The 23,145-nt window shown below is 36.7% G+C and overlaps 1 protein-coding gene across 1 annotated transcript; it reads left to right on the top strand.

The window, feature by feature from the left end:
• Positions 1–6,723: 6,723 nt before the first annotated feature.
• LOC145269053 (uncharacterized) lies at positions 6,724–7,368 on the top strand. The gene has a single exon (XM_080124655.1). It carries the CDS (start codon positions 6,724–6,726, stop codon positions 7,366–7,368), a length of 645 nt encoding a protein of 214 aa, XP_079980781.1.
• The last annotated feature ends 15,777 nt before the right edge of the window (positions 7,369–23,145 follow it).

The following is a 23,145-nucleotide window of genomic DNA, read 5'->3' as shown; positions in this document are numbered from 1 at the left end:
AATAATAACGTTATTATTTTGGAAGCTATTCTTAATATGGAGAGGGGAGGGTGTTTTGTAACCGTTCTGTGCTTCCACCTAACAATTTAATTTAAAAAAATATATTGTGAAACTTGAATTTAACCTGAAAAACTATTTTAAAATAGCGTGGTACCAAACATACACAAGCACCAAAAATATTTATTGTTAATTTTGTTTAAAAGGAAAAATTATAAAGTTCAATCGTTAATCAGCTACCACTGAGAATATCAGCATTTCATAAACTTACCTTGATTATTATCCATAGTGCTTGAAAAAAAGTGTTTATGACAACAAACGAAATCCTCCACTCTCTGAGATAGATGGCAGCATACTGAATGTAAGCAATGGACAGTCGCAATCTGGAGGTATCTGGCATCTATCCAGATACTGAACTAATACGTACAAGGTGTGTTTGAATCAATTCCCACTTCATTTATGCTGTTATAATCATTTATCAACCAGGTCATAAAAGAGTTAACAATGATAAATTTGTAAGCGATACACTGCTGATCAAAAATTTAAGACCACTTAAAAATCTTTAAAAAAAAAACTTGTTTTAAAGATAGATTTTAAACACTTCCGATTTAAGGTTACCAATACTACAGTCTAAAAGGTTATGGAAACAATAAGTTACATTTCAAAGATTTATTCCTAAAATTCACATTTTAATTAAATTAGGCTTTTTACACATGATTAAATTTATAAGACCAGAGACAAAAATTCTATTAAATTATACAAAAAGTGTATGAAAACATTCAACAATCAAACTTAATAATGAGTTCTACCTCCACTGCTTTTGATGACTTCAAAAATTCTTCGGGGCATGCTAGAAATAAGGGTTTCCATTAAGGTGCGGGGGATCCTGCTCCAGTTTCTGAAGATAGCTTCACGAAGTTCATTTTTTGTTGAATATTGTTTGCCATTTCGATAAACCTCTCTTGTCATCCACCCTCAAACATTTTCAGTTGAGTTAAAGTCCGGACTCCATTTTCTTGTAGAAAGCTCAAGGTCCATCTTGCTGTGTGGATTGCAGCATTATCCTGTTAGTATAACCATCCATCCCCACACAAACGATGACCCTTCAACATCAAAGATGCTTTTCTGTAACATGCTAACATAACCAGCTGCTGTATGACGACCCTGCACCACCTGGTGCTCCATCATCCCTCTGTAAAAAAAGGCACTTCATACCATTACGGACCCTCCACCATTATAACGTGTGAAAAAATTTTCAAAGGGTATGTTTTTGTCATGCCAATATCGCTGGAAGCCATCAAGATCATCTAAATTGAATTTTTTCTCATCAGAAAACAGGACTTTCTTCCACTTCTCAACGTCCCAGGTTTAGTATCCACGACCAAATCTTAAACGGTTCACTTTGTGACGTGGAAGCAATCGAGGAATTTGTTTACGTTTTTTATTCACCATGCCTTTTTGTTGTAAGTGTCGTCTGATGCTTATTGGATTGCAATCAGCATCTGTAACCGCCTTAATTTGACTAGAAGAAAGTCCTCTGTCATTCATAACAACCCGTCTGATTCCCCTACACAATGCAGGAGAAATTTGTTGGGGATCCTACCAAAGGATTTTGCTTTTCTATAATTCTCAGTGTTCTTTAGAAAGTTGCAAATAACAGCTTTACTGCGATTTACCTTAGCTGCTATTGCTCGCTTTTGTTTCCATAACGTTTTAGATTGTAGTATTAGTAACCTTTAGTCGGAAGAGTTTAAAACCAATCCTTAAAAAAAAGATTTTTAAGTGGTCTTGAATTTTTGATCAGCTGTGTATATACTATTATATAAAAAGAACTGTATGTAATAAGTGTTTGATTCCAGACTGATGTTATTTATGATTTTTCCTTCTCCCAGACTGGTTGCACAACCAAAGGCTTATTGAGACTCTTTTATTCGTGCTGCGACAGAGCATGACTGGTCCAATGGATATAGCCACTGATTATGGAATCAAGCTAGTTGGACTCGCTTACACTATGATAGCACTGAGAAAGGTGCAAGCATTCTTACGTTTAATGGATCTTTTGTAGAATATCTTTTCCCTAACAGGAAAATACCTTTTTGCGAAACGAAATAACACAGATAACCTAGAGTGAAGCAAAGGTTGCGTAATGACCAACCCCATTCGAACTAACATTGCTTGAGTCCAGTGGCAAAAAGTCCAGGACCACGGCAAGTAATTCTAGGATAAGCAAAGAAAAACTGATTTCATTTCCGTTTTTTCCTTCTCCCAGACTGGTTTCATAACCAAAGGTCGAGAGTATAGTCAGCTATGCTATTTAATTCCTCGCTGGAAGCAAGATATATATAGACTTTTCAAGGTTGCTATAGCTTAAAGTATTAATTTCACTGTGCATCTTTCTTCACACGTAAATGTTAATATATATTTAAATAAGTTAAAAAAAAAAAAAAAAAAAAAAATGTCAATAGTCGATTCAGTTAACATGTATGGGTTTGCTAACACACACAAAAAAAATGATACATTCACAAGTGAAGATGAATCATTGTTATCGTTTGCCGTTTCGCAATAATCCCTTCTTTTTTTTTCCCCCCAAAAAAATTAATATAAAAAAAAGGATATACACAACAAATTATAATAATAGTTTTTCTTTTAAACAAATTACTCCAGGTAGTATGGGGGGGGGGAGTATGGACAGGAAATACTTTCAGTTGATGTATGGTGCAAACAGGTGTTCTATCGAAACTAAAGAAAGAATAACGGTCGCATCTAAAACAATTGAAGATGATCTCGCAATTGCATAGAAAATATTAAAATATAAAAAAAAAAAAAAACATTATCATGATACGACCGTGTGAACTGCGCGCTTAACGACGAAAATCTTAATTGGAATTTCAACGCGATAGATGACTGAGAATTTTATTCAAAATAAATGACAGACCAACAAAAATGCTGTTTCAAAGTAAAGTGTGCCTGAACAGAAACTATCTCCTTACGCGTGACAGAACAACAAATATGCTTTAGAATGAGAGAACAGAAATTCTATTTCAAACTTAAGCGTGGCAAGCCAATAAAAACGCTAACTGAAATTTTATTTAAACGACGAAATGTTTAGGTCTATTGTAACGTCAGCATTACAGGCGAATAAAAATGCTATTTCAAACCTCAGCATGACAGACCAACAAAAATGATATGAAAATCTTTAGTATGACAACTCAACAAAAATATTATTTCAATCTTTAACATGACAGACTAATAAAATATTATTTCAAAATTTAGCATAACAGATCAATACGATACTGTTTCGAAATTTAGCATGACAGACCAATAAAATACTATTTCAAAATTTAGCATGACAGCATGAAAGATCAATAAAATACTATTTAAAAATTTAGCATGACCACATGACAGACCAATAAAATACCAGTTACAAAATTTAGCATGACACACCAATAAAATACTATTTCAAAATTTAGCATGACACACCAATAAAATACTATTTCAAAATTTAGCATGACACACCAATAAAATACTATTTCGAAATTTAGCATGACAAACTAATAAAATACTATTTCAAACTTCAGTATGGCAAAACAACCAAAATGCTATTTCAAAATTTTGCATGACAGATCAATAAAATACTATTTCAAAATTTAGCATGACAGATTAATAAAATACTATTTCAAAATTTAGCAAGACAGATCAATAAAATACTATTTCGAAATTTAGCAAGACAGATCAATAAAATACTATTTCGAAATTTAGCAAGACAGATCAATAAAATGCTATTTCAAAATTTAGCAAGACAGATCAATAAAATACTATTTCAAAATTTAGCATGACAGATCAATAAAATGCTATTTCAAAATTTAGCAAGACAGATCAATAAAATACTATTTCAAAATTTAGCAAGACAGATCAATAAAATACTATTTCAAAATTTAGCATGACAGACCAATAAAATACTATTTCAAAATTTAGCATAACAGCATGAGAGATCAAAAAAATATTATTTCAAAATTTAGCAAAACAGATCAATAAAATACTATTTCAAAATTTAGCATGACAGACCAATAAAATATTATTTTAAAATTCAGCATGACAGACCAATAAAATATTATTTCAAACTTCAGTATGGCAAAAGAACCAAAATTCTATTTCAAACTTAGGCGTTGCAGACTGATGAAAATGCTATTTGAAACTTGACAGACTAACGAAAATTCTATTCAAACTAAAATCTGACGGAGGAACACAAATTATAGTCTGAATCTAACCACGACTGACCGACGACAATTCTATTTTAAACTTGAGTCTGACTGAGGAAACGGAGGAAAATTTCATTTCAAATTTAAGCATGACAGATCAACATAAATGCTATTTCAAATTTCTGCATGGCAGACTAACGACAACGCTATTTCACATTAAAGCATGACAGACTAACAAAAATTTGATTTCAGATTTAAGCGTAATAGATCAACATAAATGAGATTTCCAACTTAAGCTTGGCTGAACGACAGACAACGCCTCTAATAGAAAAGAATAGACGTATTTGAAAAGAATGGAGAACCGTTGCATAACTTCCTTCTTTTCCCCAACCATCTGATTACGTTTTATTGTAAGGTTTACAGAATAATCTTGATGGATGAGTTCTTGTAAACATAGAAACATAGAAAAAAAAAAAAAATCAATCAAAAAATAAATCGAAATTGCATCCTTTTCTGCATTTCCCCGTTTTTTTCCTTTTTCTAAATCAAAGATTATTTTGTTCATTGTTTAATAAAAGAAAATGACTTTTACAAAACGTGTAAATTCCTGAAAGGAATCTATTGATAACGGAGCAATATACGTTAATGAATAAAAATCTATGTTTACCATCATTTTACTATATTGCATTACTTATATAGATATATACTAGCGGACCCGTGTCTCGACGTTGCCCGGGAAGATAGAGAAAAACCAATAAATAGCTGCTGCCACCACTAAACATCCTATTATTACTTTTATTTGAAATATTTATTTTGTATAAATCTTAATTTTCTGGTTATAATTAAAAGAAAGTTAACTAATAGTTCCAAATATCTAAAATGCAAAATGCGCGCGTGCGTGTCTGTCTTGCAAAAACTTTCAACAGAGGCGACGGATCCTGACGAAACTGGTATCGTTTTATAGCATGACATTAATTTTCAATATTTCTTGTCCTTTTGTAGCATCTACCCCGGAACTAATTTTGACAGTGACATTGAACATTCACCGTTTCCGGAGAGCTCCAAAAAAAGACAGAAAAAGCCGTGGCGCTAAATTCGAGGAGTCTCTCGCTCTCTTTTTGCTCGCGAACACCAGAGGAGTAAGACGCGTTACTGCCATGCTCTGTCGCTCGTGCGTGACACACCCTGTGCCGGTTCCAATGGTGAAACCACACAAAAAAAGAAAAACATTCTTCTTATCTATTCACTCCGCTCCTTACCCGAACGGCTTTTCTAAAGAAAATTAATTTATCGTTTCTTTCCAACTTAACGCCAAAAACATTTAGCCCAGTCGGGAAGGATTTCTTCTTCTTTTTTTTCGGACTCAAAATAAACACGAGTGTGATACACCAGGGCAAATAAATTTACACCTCTTATAACAAGCCTAGTCTGATTATTTGTTTTTAATTAATTTTTCTAAATATTTGTTTTCTTATTAATGTTTTTGAAAAATTAATTTTAAGTGAGCTGTTTGTTGTTTTGCCCAGCGAGCACCTCGCCACACTGGTGACCCCTTTTTTTCGTCAGACTTTGGCAGAACACGCAAGGAATTGTGGATATTATCAATAAGGAAGAATTACCTGCAATCACACAAGCGAAATTTCTCAGCGACCACGCGCACGCCGTATGACGTACATGTCGACCTTAGCGGCACATCGGTTTTTCTAGGCGTAAAGGATCTCACGGAGATTTTCTGCGGTCATCGTTCTCTTCAACGCGTTCCCCACGATGGACAGTGAGGCGCTTCCTTCAACGACGGCTACTCAGGCTATTTTGAGGATTCCTCCTTTTTGGACACACGATCCAACATTATGGTTCACACACGTAGAGGCCAAGGTTCTACACGCAAAGGATCCTGAGCGATGTGACGAAATTCAACCATGTGGTGGCCGCATTAATGCATGAAGTAATGCCGGAGGTTCGCGACCTGATCATGTCACCCCCTGGATCGATCAGCTATGATTATTTCAAATCGGAATTGATTAGTAGGACAACCGATTCACAGCAGAAACGTCTTCGTCAACTTCTCGTAGAAGAAGAACTCGGAGATCGGAAACCGTCTCAGTTACTCAGACGTATGAAGCTGTTGATGGGTGAGAACTCACTACCACCGGACACACTTAAACAACTTTTCGTCAATAATAATTCAAATGATACTCGCCTCTTCGAATGACTCCACAACCATTGAGGAGCTAGCGGACCTAGCCGACAAAATTATGGACGTGACCGTTTCCATAGCCCCAATTCACATGCACAGATCTAACGATGCCCTGCCTAACGTCGCAAACCCCTCCACGGATATACGCGAGGAACTAAACCGACAGGCTCAAATGATTCACGACCTGAATGAACAGTTACGTGGCCTCGAGCTCAAACCAAAAATGCATAAGCACCCCACTGAGCGAGTCCGTCCCCGGCAATTTAGCAGCACTCAGAACAGCGGTGGGCTCTGCAAGTACCACGCGCGTTTCGGTGAAAGAGCTTACCGATGCCACCAGCCATGTTCATATACGAAGAAACGTCTCTCGGGAAACGCCCAGACCAGGCAGTAGGAGCGGCAGACACTCCTGGCAAGAACAACATTCGTCGTACCCTGTACGTGACTGATAGAACCACTGGTATACGATTTCTCGTTGATACCGGTGCGGAAGTCAGTATCATCCCTAAGAAGTTTGTGAAAGAGAATCGTCCCTCAATCAAACTTATTTCTACACGCAGTGAATCACTCCTCCATTCCTACTTATGGAGAGACATCGATAACATTAAATCTTGGATTACAGCGCGCACTATGTTGGGTCTTCATCGTCGCAAAGCTACCCGTTCCGATTTTAGGGGTGGATTTTCTGCACCATTTCGGCATCCTTGCAGATGTCAATGCGGCAAACTCATTAATAATAACACTGGACGTTCCGTGCAAGGCATAATCAGTGGGTCGACAGAGATCAGCCCAGTTATACGTAAAGACACCACGGATCCATATATAGATTTGCTGCGAGGTTTCCCGGAATTAACTCGTCCAACGTTTAACGGTGACAAAGTTAAACACGATGTCACTCATCATATCCAAACAAGGGGACCGCCTGTGAGCGCAGGCCCGCGCAGACTTAAACCCGCATCTGCAAGACTTTTCTAACTCGCTTCACGGAAAAACAGTGTTCTCCAAAATCGACCTTGTTCACGCATACAACCAGATTCCCGTACACCCAGAGGATGTTTCTAAGACTGCGATCACAACTCCTTTCGGACTTTTCGAATTCTTATGCATGGCCTTTGGATTACGTAATGCAGGGCAATCTTTTCAACGCTTTATCGACGCAGTTTTGCGAGGACTACCATTCGTCTATGCATATATCGACGATCTCCTCGTGGCAAGTGCATCAGAACATGAACACTTACAGCATCTGCAGCAGTTATTTCACAGATTGACAGATTAGGGCGTTATTATTAACCCCCAAAAATGCGAGTTTGGAATTTTTTCACTTTCGTTTCTCGGCCATTTAATCGACAAAGAAGGTATCCGTCCCCTTCCAGAGAAAGTCCAATCTATAGTCGATTACCAAGCTCCCACTTCACTTCGTAAACTTCAGGAGTTCCTCGGTTTAATTAATTTCTATCGACGTTTCGTGTCCCATTGTGATGAAATCGCGCAGCCATTAACCGACGTACTCAGAAATAAAAACAAAAAAAATGAGACGATTACATTAAGCGAAACGGAATTACGTTCCTTCGATAAGGTCAAGCAGGCATTAACAGAAGTGACAATGTTGGTTTTTCCCCATCCAGATTCACCCCTAGCTTTATCCGTCAATGCATCCGACGTTGGCATTGGAGGTGTACTGCAACAATTAGTGGATAATACTTGGCAACCACTAGCTTTTTTCTCAAGGCGTCTTCAGCACGCTGAAACCAAATACAGCACTTTCAGCAGGGAACTTTTGGCCGCATACTGCGCAGTTAAACACTTTCGTTACATGTTGGAAGGATCCACTTTCACGCTTTTTACAGATCACAAGCCGTTATCGCATGCTTTGCTTGCCAAGCCCGGAAAACACTCACCCAGGGAAGCTCACCATTTGGATTTCATATCACAATTTACTGCGGATATCAAGTATATCAGAGGGAAGGAGAACGTAGTTGCAGATGCATTGTCGAGAATGCACATTGATGCCATTCAAGCGATTGATGAGATCGACCTCCACCAGATCGCCATCGACCAACGGGATGACGAAGAACGAAATCGCTTACGTCACTCCGAAAATCTAACTTTCAAGCAAGTCCCAGTACCTTGTTCCAACGAGACGATATGGTGCGATGTTTCGAACGGTCATGAACGCCCCTATGTACCCCTTAAGCATAGGCGAGCTGTCTTCTTTCAATTACACAACTTGTCACATCCTGGCATTCATTCCACTCAGAAGCTGGTGACTTCTCGTTTCATCTGTACAGCCATTAACCGAGATGTTTGCGAATGGACCAAGAGTTGCATCCCTTGCCAGAAATCGAAAGTACAGAGGCATATTAAAAGTCCCCTTGCTACCTTCGCAACCCCTGAGGCACGATTTCAACACGTTCACATAGATTTAGTGGGTCCACTCCCACATTCGAGAAACTGTACATACTTATTGACTTGCATCGACAGATTCTCTAGATGGCCTGAAGCCATCCCCATCGCAGATATTTCCGCAGAAACTGTTGCCCGAGCCCTGGTTACACATTGGATATCGCGTTATAGTGTGCCTCACACCATCACAACTGATAGGGGCAGACAATTCGATTCCTATCTTTTTTCCGAGTTGTCTCGCCTACTGTGAAGCAAACACATAAGGACTACCTCGTACCACCCGGCGGCAAACGGCATGATCGAGCGTCTGCACCCTCAGTTGAAAGCAGCTATTAGAGCACATTCCGACCCTAACATTCTATTAGGCATCAGATCCACCATAAAAGCAGATATTGGCTTTACGCCTGCCGAAATGATTTACGGAACAACGCTGACTCTCCCTGGACAGATAGTCGCACCGACCACTCCTACACGCATGCCTGACCCAACAAGTTATACCTCTCGTGTGAGGGAATACATGGCGAAACCTTTTAACGTTGCCCACAGAACACACGCACTCATGTCCCCAAAGACATACAATCGTGGACTCATGTGTTTGTTCGGAACAATGGAGGCACAGCTCGACTGCAAACACCGTATTCCGGTCCCTTTATGGTATTGAAACGCTACTCAAAGTTCTTCGTTATCGACATTGACTGAAGACGAGATTCAGTCAGCGTTGATCGCCTGAAGAAAGCTATTCTGGATGACGATGTGCTAGCACGCAAACGGACACAAAACACTGCAGTTCAGAACGGAAACTGTGATTCACCATTAATTACAACTTCTACCAGATCGGGCAGATCAGTGCAATGTCCTCACCGATTTGCTGTGTATACCCAGTGACTTTTCCACTTTCTTTTGTTCGACATACTGTCTAGTAGGGGGGTATGTAGTGTCTGCCCCGGAACTAATTTTGACAGTGGCATTAAACATTCACTGTTTCCGGAGAGCTCCAAAAAAAGACAAAAAAAAGCCATGGGGCTAAATTTGAGGAGTCTCTCACTCTCTTTTTGCTCGCGAACACCAGAGGAGTAAGACGCGTTACTGCCATGCTCTGTCGCTCATGCGTGACACACCCTGTGCCGGTTCCAATGGTGAAACCACACAAAAAAAAGAAAAACATTCTTCTTATCTATTCACTCCGCTCCTTACCCGAACGGCTTTTCTAAAGAACATTAATTTATCGTTTCTTTCCAACTTAACGCCAAAAACATTTGACCAGTCGGGAAGGATTTCTTCTTCTTTCTTTTTTTATGGGACTCAAAATAAACACGAGTGTGATACACCAGGGCAAATAAATTTACACCTCTTATAACAAGCCAAGTCTGATTATTTGTTTTTAATTAATTTTTCTAAATATTTGTTTTCTTATTTATGTTTTTGAAAAATTAATTTTAAGTGAGCTGTTTGTTGTTTTGCCCAGCGAGCACCTCGCTTCACTTTGGACGAGAAATATCGAAAAATTGGCCAAATCATTTCTTCATCCTTAACTGAGCCGTTTTCTACAAGGACGTGTGGCTTTTTTTGCAGACATCTTAGCAAGTCGTCGTCTTCTTTTGATTGACTACGCTTAATTTCAACGTTCCAAACTTCCCGTCGCATGATGGAGACATAGACTAAGATGTCACGTTTTTTTTGTTTGTTTGTTTTCCTTCGCGTTATGAGTTCGAGCCTGCCTGCCTGCCTGCCTGTCAGCCAACTACCACTTTTTATTCTTTATTTTTTTTTTTTTACATCTCTTTCCACGCGGTTATTGTTTTGCTTTCTTTTTGTTTTTTTACTTGACACACCCAGGCAACGCCGGATTGTTTTTTGTTTTTTTTTGAAAGTTCTAACATTTATGTGATTTTTTTCCGCTTGCTTCCCCCTTCTCTTTTTTTCTTTTTAACACCTCGCCCCTGCTCAACATCCTTACTACAGACCACCGCTAGTTTTTTATAAATCTTAATTCTATGATTATGATTAAAAGAAAGTAAACCAACAGTTCCAAATATCTTTGGACGGTTGTTATGGATGATGGATCCAAGCCTGAAGACCTTGCAAGAATTAAACAAACCACAGCACTGGCTAAACTAAGGAATATACGAGATGACAGAAACATCACGGTCAGCTCAAAAAAACAGACTTATGTGCTCTCTGGTCATTTCCACATATCTGCACATGTTTAACCTTAATTGTGAACCTGGAGAGAAGAAGCCAGTCAGATGAGATATTTCTGAAAGATCATCGACATTCCATGTATATAAATATCACCTTTCTGTTTAAATGTATGTATGTATGCCTTTCTTTTGACAGAGGTGACGGATTTTCACGAGATCAATATTATTTTGAAGCTCAACCCTTCGGACGACAACTATCAAAAAATTAGCCAAAAACATTATTCCTTCACCCTCAACTAGGTACTTTTCTACAGGGAGGGGGTCGCTTTTTTCGCCGATATATTCATTACTTCCGGTTTTTTCGATAGGCGCAACAGCAAAGACATCACAATTTTCTTTCTTTCTATGTTCTTTTCCTCCTTTGGTTCGAGTCTTCCTGCCTACTACCACTTTTTTTTTTTTGCTCAACACACACATCCAAATATCCGGGCAACACCGGGCACCCAGACTTGTTCCATATATATATATTACCTTACTAATGAGAAAGTGGGAAATAGACTCATACAAGCAACTGAGCCATATCAGGATCTATTTATAGCTGTTAAAAGGAGGAAGATAAAGTGGTACGATCATGTCACATGCTCATCAGGTCTCGTAAAAATAATCCTGCAAGGAACTGCAAAGGGATAAAGAAGGAGATGAGAGAACAACACCTGAGATTAGACAAGGCTGGCACGAAGTAGCACACTCGGGAAGCCAGAGAATCGAGACAGTTTGATAAAGACGGTTGCAGAGATAGCTTCAGCAAGCGATCAAAAGAAAATCAAAAAGTTACGATTTTTCCGATTCATGATTCTGATTAAGCATCCTAACACGGGCACATACATATACATGCCCAAATACTAGCATATATCCATACACATGCATACAAATGCATCTCTGACAAGCAATCTGTTCCAATTTTTTCCAATTTCGATTAATCGACCCAGCATTGTTTTTGTTTTTTTTTAGTGCAGAGAACTTTAGATTGACAACTCTATTTTCTGTTAATAACTATCGGTTATTTCGACTTCTGCTTAGTTTGGCAGTTCATCATGAAGAGATTGACAACCGTGCAGCGTTTGCAAATTGTAAAAGATATGATAAAACAAACACAAAAAAAAACAGCCAGCTACTTGCAAAATAAATAAAAAAAATAATGAAAAATGAAAAAATAAAACATCTTTCCTTTTTCTTATTGGCCTCATAAGCGGAATGTTTTTTTTAATGAACAAATAATTTCACAAAATGGACATGTCAGCTGGCCACAATTACATTATTTTCTTTGGGAATATGCAAAGCCACACGCTTACGCAGATAAACCAGACACAATGAACCACTTGGAAAACAACATTCAATATATTATTGCCAACATACAGCCCAAGTTGATGCATAGAGCTTGTGAAAATTGGACCTTTAGATTACGCCTTATACATGTGAGCCTCGGGGGGGGGGTCATGTGCCCGAAATTGGTTTGTTTGTTTGTTTGTTTGTTTGTTCTGTTTTACGGCATATCAACCACTTTGGGGTCATTTAATGCCGAAAGGTTAGTTATGTTGTGTTATATATTGGTTTGTTCTTCTTAAGTCTTTTTTTTGGGGGGGGGGGGGTCTTTCTTTATATTTTTGAGTATATTTTAATCTCTTTCAGAAAATTGATAATTTTTGGGGGATCAATCTTGTTTAATATTGTTTTCAGATTGTTTTCTTGGTAATACTTTGTTCGGATTTGTTCAAGGTCAATGCAGTTTGTCAGTATATGGTGTATTGTGTAGGGTTCTTGACACGTTATACAGTTTGGTGTCTCCTCCCCTTTTAGGTGATGTGAGTGTGACCTATTCGCAGTCTGGTCATTACTACCTCTTCCTTTCTTGTTAACTTTTTGGTGTCTCTTGTTCCAATATTTGGTGTTATTTGGAATAATTTGTTTTTGGTGCATGAGCTCCAGTTTTCTTGCCATTTTCTCTTCAAATATGTGTTTATTTTAGTCTTTAGGTCTGTATAGGGGATTTTTCCACATGTGGTTTTGTTGCAGAGTTTCCTTTGCTGCCTTATCTGCTTGTTCATTCATGTAGATGCCGATATGGCTTGGTATCCAGCAAAAGATAATGTTTTTTTTTTCCATGGTTATGGCTTCTATTTTGTTTAGCAATTTTGTAATAAGTGGGTTTGTCATTTTTTTTTCTTTTAGAGATATGAGTATTGAAAGTGAGTCAGTAAATATGGTATATTTTTGATGGTCATCATTGGTTATTATATTTAGTGCCAAATCTATGGCTGTTGCTTCTGCGCTGAAAATAGAAGATTCGTTTGGGAGCCTTTTCTTTAGTTTTATTTTTTTGTGGATGGCTGCGCATCCTACTTTATCTCCATCTTTTGATCCGTCAGTGTAAATTTGTGTATATTCTTTGTATGTATTCTGGATGATAAGTAGTTCTTCATGGAAGGTTGATGGGTGGGTTTTCGTTTTGGGATATTTATTTAATTTTAATATTATGTGTGGTTGTTTGATCATCCAGGGTGGAGTTTTTGATTTGTTATATTTATGTATTTTTGTAATGTCCATTTGGGCTTCTGTGAGAAGGTTTTTTATCCGGAGGCTATAGGGCTTGATGATATTTTCTTTCTTGTTGAAGAGATGTGTGTATTGTGGGCTGAGGGTACACTGGTATGCAGGATTTGTTGGACATGATACCAGCTTTACGTAATATTGTAGCGCTAACTTCTGTCGTCTTAGAATCAGTGGAGGCTCATGAGCCTCTATATAGAGGCTTTCTACTGGAGAGGTTCTAAATGCTCCCAAGGCTAATCTTAATCCTTGATGATGGATTGTATTTAGTTCTTTTATGTAGGACTTCCTTGCTGCTCCATAGATGAAGCATCCATAGTCCATTTTAGATCTGATTAGAGTTTGGTATAGTTTCAATAATGTGACTTTGTCTGCACCCCAATCGGTGTGTGCTAGGACTTTGATCAATTGCATTGTCTTTTGGCATTTTGCTTTTAAATATTTTATATGTGGTATGAAATTCAATTTTTTATCGAATATAATACCTAAATATTTGTGTTGGTCGGTGAGTGGGATGTTCTTGTTATCCAGTTTAGGGTTGAGGTCGTGGTGGAATTTTCGTAATTTGCAAAAGTGGATGCATTTAGTTTTTTCCTCTGAGAATGTAAATCCATTTTCTATGGTCCATTTGTTTATTTTATTCAGACAGAGTTGTAGTTTGTGTTCGGCTGTTTGTATATATTTAGATTGGTAGTATATAAGTAGGTCGTCCACGCATAGAGCGTTTTCAATTCCTGGGTCTATGTTTTTTATGATATTGTTTATTTTAATGTTGAAGAGGGTGACAGACAGGATACTGCCTTAGGGGACACCCATTTCTTGATCTTTTTGGACTAAATAAGTGTTGTCCATCCGTACTAGGAAGTTTCTATTTGTTAAGAAATTAGATGTTCTTTTTTTGCAAATGCTTCTCTTATGCGTGTTTCCAGTTTTATTAAGTGGTCGGTGGGGCTTCTATTTTTCCTGAAACCTGACTGGCTTTCTGTAATTAGATTTTTGCTTTCCAAGTACCAATTTAACCTTTCGTTAATCATTCTCTCAAAAGTTTTGCACAAACAACTAGTGAGTGTAATGGGTCGGTAGTTTGTTGGGTTTGTATGATCTTTTTTTGGTTTAGGTATTGGGATTACTGTTGCCTGCTTCCAGTTTTTTGGGATGTTGTTATTTATCCATATCTCATTGTAAATTTGTAATAAGTAGTCCAGTGATGGTTTTGGTAGTTTTTTGAGGAATTGATAATGGATCTCGTCGGGGATGACTGCTGTATCATGAGATTTGTTTATTGCCTCCTCTAGTTCTGCGCTGTTGAATAATTGATTGTAGTTTTCTTCATTTTTTGATTTGAAGTTTATTTTTATTTTTTCTTCATTTTTCTTTATAGCTTGGAATTTTTTATTTTGGTTTTTTGATGAATTGTTCTGCTAATTTATTTGCGATATTTTGTTCTGCTAATTTATTTGCGATATTTTGTTTGTCGGTAATCTTCGTGTTGTCACATATAAGGTGTTTAATAGGGTTCTTTGTATTTTTTCCTGCTATTTTTCTGACCATCTCCCATACTTTTTTGGGTTTTGTGTTTTGATTAATTTTTGTTACATAGTCTTTCCACGTGTTCCGTTTTGATTCTTTGATAGTTTTCCGTGCTTTGGCTTTGCTGTTTTTATATGTGTCCAAATTTTCTTTCGTTGGGATGTTTTTGAATTTCCTTAGGTTTGCACGTCTGGCTCTTATAGCTTCTTTGCATTCTTTATTGTACCAGGGTTTGTTATATTTTGTAGTGGTGGAACTTTTTGGTATATTTTCCTCGGCTATTGTGAGTAGGGTGTTGCTGAAATATGTGATGCGTTCTAAGTTAGGATTTGCTTCAGGTATTAATCTGTGTTGACATGTATTTTGGAAATTTTCCCAATTTGCCTTTTGTAAATTCCAGCGAGGTGTTTTGTCTTCTAGCTTGGGATTCTCGTTTTCTATTTTGATTGGGAAGTGGTCACTTCCGCATGCATCCTTATGTGTTCTCCAGCTATAATCCATGTATATAGTTGGGTCACATAGTGTTATATCGACTGCTGATAGGGTTCCCGTTGGTGGGTGCATATATGTATTCTCTTTGTTGTTGAGTAGGCATAGATCATTTTGGTTAATTATTTTTTCTATGGTTTGGCCTCTTTTGTTGTTTTTTTTTTACTGCCCCACCATATATTGTGACTATTGAAGTCTCCCAGTAGTAGAAAAGGTTTAGGTAGTTGTTTGATTATATTGTTTAATTCTGTTTCGTTTATTGTTTCGTTTGGTGGTATATAGAGTGAACACAGGGTTACTGTTTTGTGTAGTGTTGCAGTTATTGCAACAGCTTGCATATTTGTTTTTAAGTTCACTTTGCTGTGTGGAATGTTTTCGTTTATCAGTATTGACGATCCACCGGTGGCTTTGCATGATAATTTGTTTATGTGGTTGTATATTGAGTAGTGTTTTATGTTAATTTTGTCATTTTCTTTTAAGTGTGTTTCCTGTAGGCAAATTATTGCAGGACATAGGGATTTGATAAGTATTTGTATTTCTTTGAAATTAATTTTTAATCCTCTTATATTCCACTGTAGGATTTTGTTAGTCATGGTTTATATTTTCTTTCTTTTGTTTTGGGTTGTTGGATTCCTCAATCTCCATGACTTCATGGCTTTCGAGGTTTTTTTCTTTTTTTTGTTTGGATCTGGACGTTGATCTGGATCTTGCTTGGGATGTTGCTGTTTTGGGTTCTTGCTAATTTTTTCCCTCTTGATTACTTGTGTTTAGTTTCTTTTTTTTTCCAGAGTGTTTTCGGTTTCCATTTTTCCTAGAATTTGGAATCTATTTTGAATGTCTACTGTTTGGTTTTTTTCTTTTCTGGTTCCTTTGTGGAGGGTACTAGGCGAGTGTTCTTTTGATTTTGGGATGTTTTCAGTTTGTGTGGGCTTTTTGTTAGAGGATTGTGTTTGATTTTTGGGATCTGGTGGGATTTTACTCTCAACTGTTTGGTAGTTATTTCCAAGTACAGCTGGAGTTGACGGCAGTTGCCGTAAGGTGGCCCTCAATGTCTCAACTAGTTCACAAAGTGATTTTATGAGGGTACAGATTTCCTTTAGTTCAGTGTTTTCTATTGTTTTTAATTGATTTTTGGTTGCACCTGCATATGATCTAGTTGGTTCTGTTGTGGTGGCTGTTCAATAATTTTCCTGGCTTCAGTAAAACTTATGTTTTTGGTATATTTGAGTTCATTTATTTTTTTTCTTTGATCCAGTTTTGGCAGAGCGATGAGTATGCTGGATGGTTCTCTCCACAGTTTGGGCATTTTATATTTCCTTGGCATTCTGTTTCCTGGTGTTTGTTACTGCTACACTTTGGGCATACTACTTTCCTGGTGCAGTATTCTTTGAAGTGGCCAAATTTTTGGCAGTTTAGGCAGCGAAGTGGTCTGGGGATATATGTTTCTACTTTAATGTTAATATATCCAATCTTGAGTTCAGTTGGTGGAGTAGGAGTATTAAAAGTTAATATGTGTTGGTGTTAATTGTTTGTTCGTTTCTTTTTATTGTAATTCTTTTAGTATCTATAACTTTTTGATTTTTTAGGTTTGTTTTTATTTCATCTAGAGAGCAGGTGTTTAGTTCTGGACATCTGATGACTCCCTTTGAGGTGTTGAGGATTTTGTGAGGGTAGGCTTTGATGTTTATATCATGGAGCTTTGTCCATGTTAAAATTTCTTCGGCACTACTTTTAGTAGATACTTGTATAAGTAAAGTTCCATTTTTTAATTTTTTAAATTGTTTTGTGTTCAGATTTTTGTTGATAATTCTTTCGATTTTGAATGGGGACATTTTTGTTATTTGTGTGTTATCTTGCGATTCCAAGATTATATACTCCGGAAAGTTTGTGTTTTCATCTTCATCGCTTTCTGGATGGGGCCTTTTAATTTTTTTGGAAGCCATAGAATATTTTTTGTCTTTTTCATCATCCTTGCTCCCCACCCTCCTCGGAGCCCTAAATTGGGAGATGGTTGGGGGGAAACCCATTCGCCCAAGCATCTCAGGGATACAATGATGATATACTCAAACAGTGAGTATAGCTGCTTATGACGATTTTTTTTTCATTTCCTTGGACCCAGCAAGGTGTAGAAAGGGTTAGTTGTCAATAGCATCAGTTTTTATCATCTGATTGGCCCTTGCCATCGCCTTCTAATGATAGTATGTGTGTTTTTTTTTTTAATTTTTTATATGAGTATAATGTGTTTGTGTTTCTCTTTATGGGGGTTTACTATTATTAGGGACTGTCATGACTAGCCGGTTGGTCGGGTCGAGCCCGCCCGACCGCCTGTCTAGCCGAAGTAAGGGCCAAAGTGGAGTGTTGCTAAATCACGGCCATTTGGTTCCAAGGTCGTGAGTTGCTCAGCCACCAGGATCCCATTCTAAGGCATTAAGGGTCACCACCTACGGCCAACAGGTAGCCCCATTGAGGGACTTTTACTCTCTGCAGGGGGGGGGACAGTCGGTGTATTCTGATACTCCACCGACAGGGTCTGGGAGTGGGGGGGAGATAAAAAAGGGGAGGGAGAGGGGCTGTTGTTTTTGTTTTTGGTTTTGCAGAACAAAATTAAGTTTTACAAAGAAGATCAGAAAACAAAAAACATCAATGTAGGTGCATTTCGTCTCAGGAAGCCAAAAGACAGCCCGAAATTGGATTTAAATTATAAATGCCAAAAATTAATCTAAAGAATAAACCACGTATTTGTATTAAAACATTTTTTTTTCTGTGATTCATTTTAATTTAAAGTTCGCCTCCTCTAAAGAGAGAAAATATCGGTTATAATCTAAATTTAATATAAACACAGGTAAACTCAAATATTAACATACATGGCCACATTTTCATATGCACACATGGACACGCGTATGCATGCACATGGAAATACATGTCTAATAGGTAATCAAAAAAGTTCCGATATTTTGCGATTCCGATTTATCGTCTTAACACTCTCTTCCTCTCTCTCTCTCTCTCTCTCTATATATATATATATATATTATCAGTATTGACGATCCACCGGTGGCTTTGCATGATAATTTGTTTATGTGGTTGTATATTGAGTAGTGTTTTATGTTAATTTTGTCATTTTCTTTTAAGTGTGTTTCCTGTAGGCAAATTATTGCAGGACATAGGGATTTGATAAGTATTGATATATATGCATAAAATGTTCAAATATTAGCAGACATATATACACACATATACATAGGAATTGTCTTTTTTAGGCATCTTATTTTTAATTTCAGATTTGGTAACTATCGGTTATTTTGAGTTCAGCTTGGTTCAGAAATTCATTATGAAGAGACTGACACTCAAGCAGCGTTTGCAAATTGCAAATGATACGCTCAATTTACTGAGAGAAACATTTGATGAACGAATAATTTTACAAAATGGACCTGTCAGCTAGCCTCCTTGTTCATGCAATTTAACCCCATCAGATTATTTTCTTTGGTGATATGTAAAGTCGCATGCCTACGCTAATAAAGCAGACACAACAGACCACTTGGAAGACAACTTCGATTTGTTACTGAAAAAAATACAGCATAATTTAATGCGTAGAATTTGTGAAAATTGGGCGTCTAGATTATGCCTTATACACATGAGCTGCGGGGGTCATGTGGAAATGCTCAAATATTAACAGGCATGAATACACTCATATACGCATGCATACACACATATTAATCGTCCTAACATGCACATTTACATACACAGACATACTCAAATATTAACATTCATATTCATATACATGCACACGGACATGTGTTGCAGAGTCCATGACATGAATAGCGCGATTACAATGTGTGTGTATATATTTTTTTTTAATTAATATTGAATAAAGTTAAATTCAAGTATAAATTGTGTTCGTTATTTTTCTCTTTTCAATATATTAAAATAAAGTTTTTCATCATATTTCAAAAACTGCCCCTCATTATCAACAGTGACTGCTTGACAGATCTCACTTGTTTAGCCTACTATGCCTGACGTCATTTTTCAGTTAGTATGCTTCGTCTCTCGGTGGTGGTGGATTAGTGCGGGATGTCTTTGAGTGCGATAGGGGTCAAACAAAGATTACCGGTGATATAGATCAAACCTTTTGACTTCCCATGCAGCAAGGAGTCACGAGACAGGTCAGTGAGTGTATTTGGAGTGCTAGCTAGTTGACTGAAATTACAGCCCCCCCCCACACACACACCCTTAATATAAATGCCTGGAGAGTTAGTCCCCAGTTCGAGTTTTTGAGTCTGACGACAAACACAGTCGTCAGAAGATGAAGATTCTCGTTGAGCAACGAGATGCAGCTATGTATGGAAGATGAAACAATAGAGAAATTCCCACCCTCCTTCTAAGAATAGGCAGAAAACAGGGGTGCGACATTCGACTGTGAAACGAATAAAGTCCTAATTTTCTGAAAAATGAGACTTGCGTTGTTGTTATAAGCTTTTGTTCAAGGGCAGCCGACAAGTAAAGAAGATAGAAAAAGATACGTTCTGCTTTCATTTAATACCCCCCAAAAAAGGGCTGATGTGCCGTTAATATGAACATTGACTCAAAACAAGCAGACACCTCTTCTCTCCCCCCCAACACACACAACTGAACACATGTATGTGCATGCAAGAATATTGAAATGCATCTCTGACAAGCAATCTTGAAGAATATCTCAACAAGATGAGAAAATGGCCGCCCATAAATGGACCAACTCGGATGATATTCTTTCTAAAATTGCAAACAAGTGCAGCTGCAGAAACACAAGCTTTAATTCCGCATCTGCACACCATTTTACACTCTTGTAGACACATCAAGCGCACTTGATTCACGCAGAACCTGACAGATGAAAAATTGCATTCCGCACACAAATCGCAAACTATCCTTTCGGTAAGATTAGAAAATTCAGCAGGCATGAACTCCCATCTTGAAAACGAAATCGGTGCTTTAGACAATGAGCAGGAGGAATGAGAGGGGGGAGGTCATAAGACGGAACGTGCATCGTGCACAAGAGGCGGAAGTGTTTGTCAGCAGAAGATGAATGTTGCATAAAGTTGAACAATAAAATCAACAATATGCAGGGAAGGGCGTGGGCTGTCACCTTTGCTGTGGGAATGCTGCGAATGGGGTTGATGACAGCAGGAAAGATACTTCTGACTCCTGCTCATCTTCATCTTCGATCATAAAAGTGGAAAGATTGAGAAACAAGCAGATGTCAAACCAATACATTTTACACGGATTTAGTAAAACTTACAATATATATATATATATATATATATATATTAAATCAAATTTTAGTCATTCAATGAATTTAAAAATTTATGACGTGAAATGCTTGAATTTCAAATCAAAAGATTTTTATTATTCTATGTAAGACAAAGAATACATTTAAAATATTATAATTCCTTATCCTATAGGATTTCGATGTCTATCATCTCTTCAGAGGAGAAAATATTTCACGTCATAAATGTTTAAATTCATTGAATGACTAAATTTTCATTTATTTGCTCTATCTTGTATATCGAGCAATTCTAATTTAGGTGGGATAGTACTTATAGAATATTGCTGCCAGTAATATCTTGTAAAACTTATAATCACAAGTTTCCATACCAGTTGATTGTTAGATAATTTTATTCATAAACAGTTCAGCCCGGCTTTGCTCGGGCCCTATGTACTGTTCATAACTTTATGTGCATATATATACAGATTAGAAAAGCATTTTATCCAAGGCATGAAAATTGTTAAACAAAATGTTTTTACTATAGGCTTTAAAAATAAAGGTACAAGATTCAATTTGAAATGTATTAATCTTCAAAGTGCACTTTTATAAATGTTACAAAGTAAGGTATAAAAATTTAATACCTTACAGCCTATAGTAAAAACATTTTGTTTAACAATTTTCATGCCTTGGATGAAATGCTTTTCTAACATGTATCGTATCTTTTTAAGATTATATTTTATTTAATGTATTAATTTGGATTTAAAAAAAAAAATGGATGTGGTTTTGCATGTATTTATAAAACCTCTCCTACTCTCTATTTCAGTTTGTATTTCTCCTCACACCACAACTCTTTTTGCAACTCCCTCTTTGTCATACATGTCTGAATAATGAGAAAATCTGAATTTTTTAACAAAAACTTTAAAATAACTTTTTAGATGAAATTTTTAAAACTTCTTTCAGAATAGAAAATCTTTACAATTTAATAAGGAACATATTTCATATAGGTTTCATTAAAAATATTCAGTAGATAACGAGAAAAATAGAGATGAGAATTTCAAAAGGACTGGTAGCACTCAATAGTAGTCCTCACCAGCGAAAGTCTTTGTTATTGTTATTCTATTATTATTATTAAAAAAATTCTGTGTCCTGCTCTTTCGTGCAAGGACTAATACTAAATATGTATATATATATATATATATATATATATATATTAAAAACTACTGTCAATTTTCAATCTACAGACTTGAGATTTGACATGAGTATTAAAATTTGGGAAAATCTTTTTAATCGGTTTTCGGCCAGAAATTTGGTTGTCAAGTTCAATGATTTGACCTTTGAAAACTTTACCAAACTCCTCCGCCAATTGTGGATCTAAACACTTGAAATTTTAAATGTAGGTTACTTGGACATGGATCAAAGTTTTTTATTTGATTTGCGCCCAAAACAATAAATGTTAAGGGGGGGTCAAAATTTGACCTCTGCGGTCTCTACCAAATTGCTCAGCCAATTTATGGTCGAAACATTTGAAATTTTACATTAGTGTATTCAGACATAGGGCAAGCTTTTTAAACGGTTTTTGGCCAAAAATTTGGCTACCAAGGGGTCAAAGTTCAAAAGATTTTCTTTTTGCGATCTCTAGAAAACTATTCAGTCAATTTTAAGTCTAAACATTTGAAATTTTCGATAAAGGATATTCAGACATGCAGCAAGCTTTTTCATCAGTTTTTGGAAGAAAACTTGGCTGCCATGGTGTCAAAGTTGAAAGAGTTGACCTTTGCAGACTCTACCAAACTCCTCTACCAATTTTGGTTCTAAACACTTGAAATTTTAGATGTATGGTTACCTGGACATGAGTCAAACTTTTTAATATATATATATATATATATATATATATATTTTGTGTACAGAAAGTTGTTAGTTGAGACAGGTCATTGGTACCGTCGGTTTCAAGCCCGATAATAAGGCCCGTTTAAGGTATCCTTATCAAGCTCTCTTCAGCCAATATTCGTCGGCTTGATTATCGGGCTTGAAACCGACGGTACCAATGACCTGTCTCAACTAACAACTTTCTGTACACAAAATATAAGTACGCTCTTAAAATTTGGATTTTCCTTTTAATTGAGCACTCTGCTGGAATTCTTTTTCCAAAAAAACTAATCATATATATATATATATATATATATATATATATATATGTGTGTGTGTGTGTGTGTGTGCACATAAAGTTATGAACAGTACATAGAGCCCGAGCAAAGTTGGGCTGAACTGTAATTAATAATTTGATCCCGTCATTGATTATTATTATTATTATTATTATTATTATTATATAATTTTTAAGATATTTTGTTT

Source organism: Euprymna scolopes, chromosome 45 (genome assembly GCF_053919585.1).
Source record: "Euprymna scolopes isolate OS-2025 chromosome 45, ASM5391958v1, whole genome shotgun sequence".
NCBI lineage: Eukaryota > Metazoa > Mollusca > Cephalopoda > Sepiida > Sepiolidae > Euprymna > Euprymna scolopes.
Note: the sequence above shows the minus strand (reverse complement) of the source record. Positions and strands in the feature narration are given on the sequence as shown.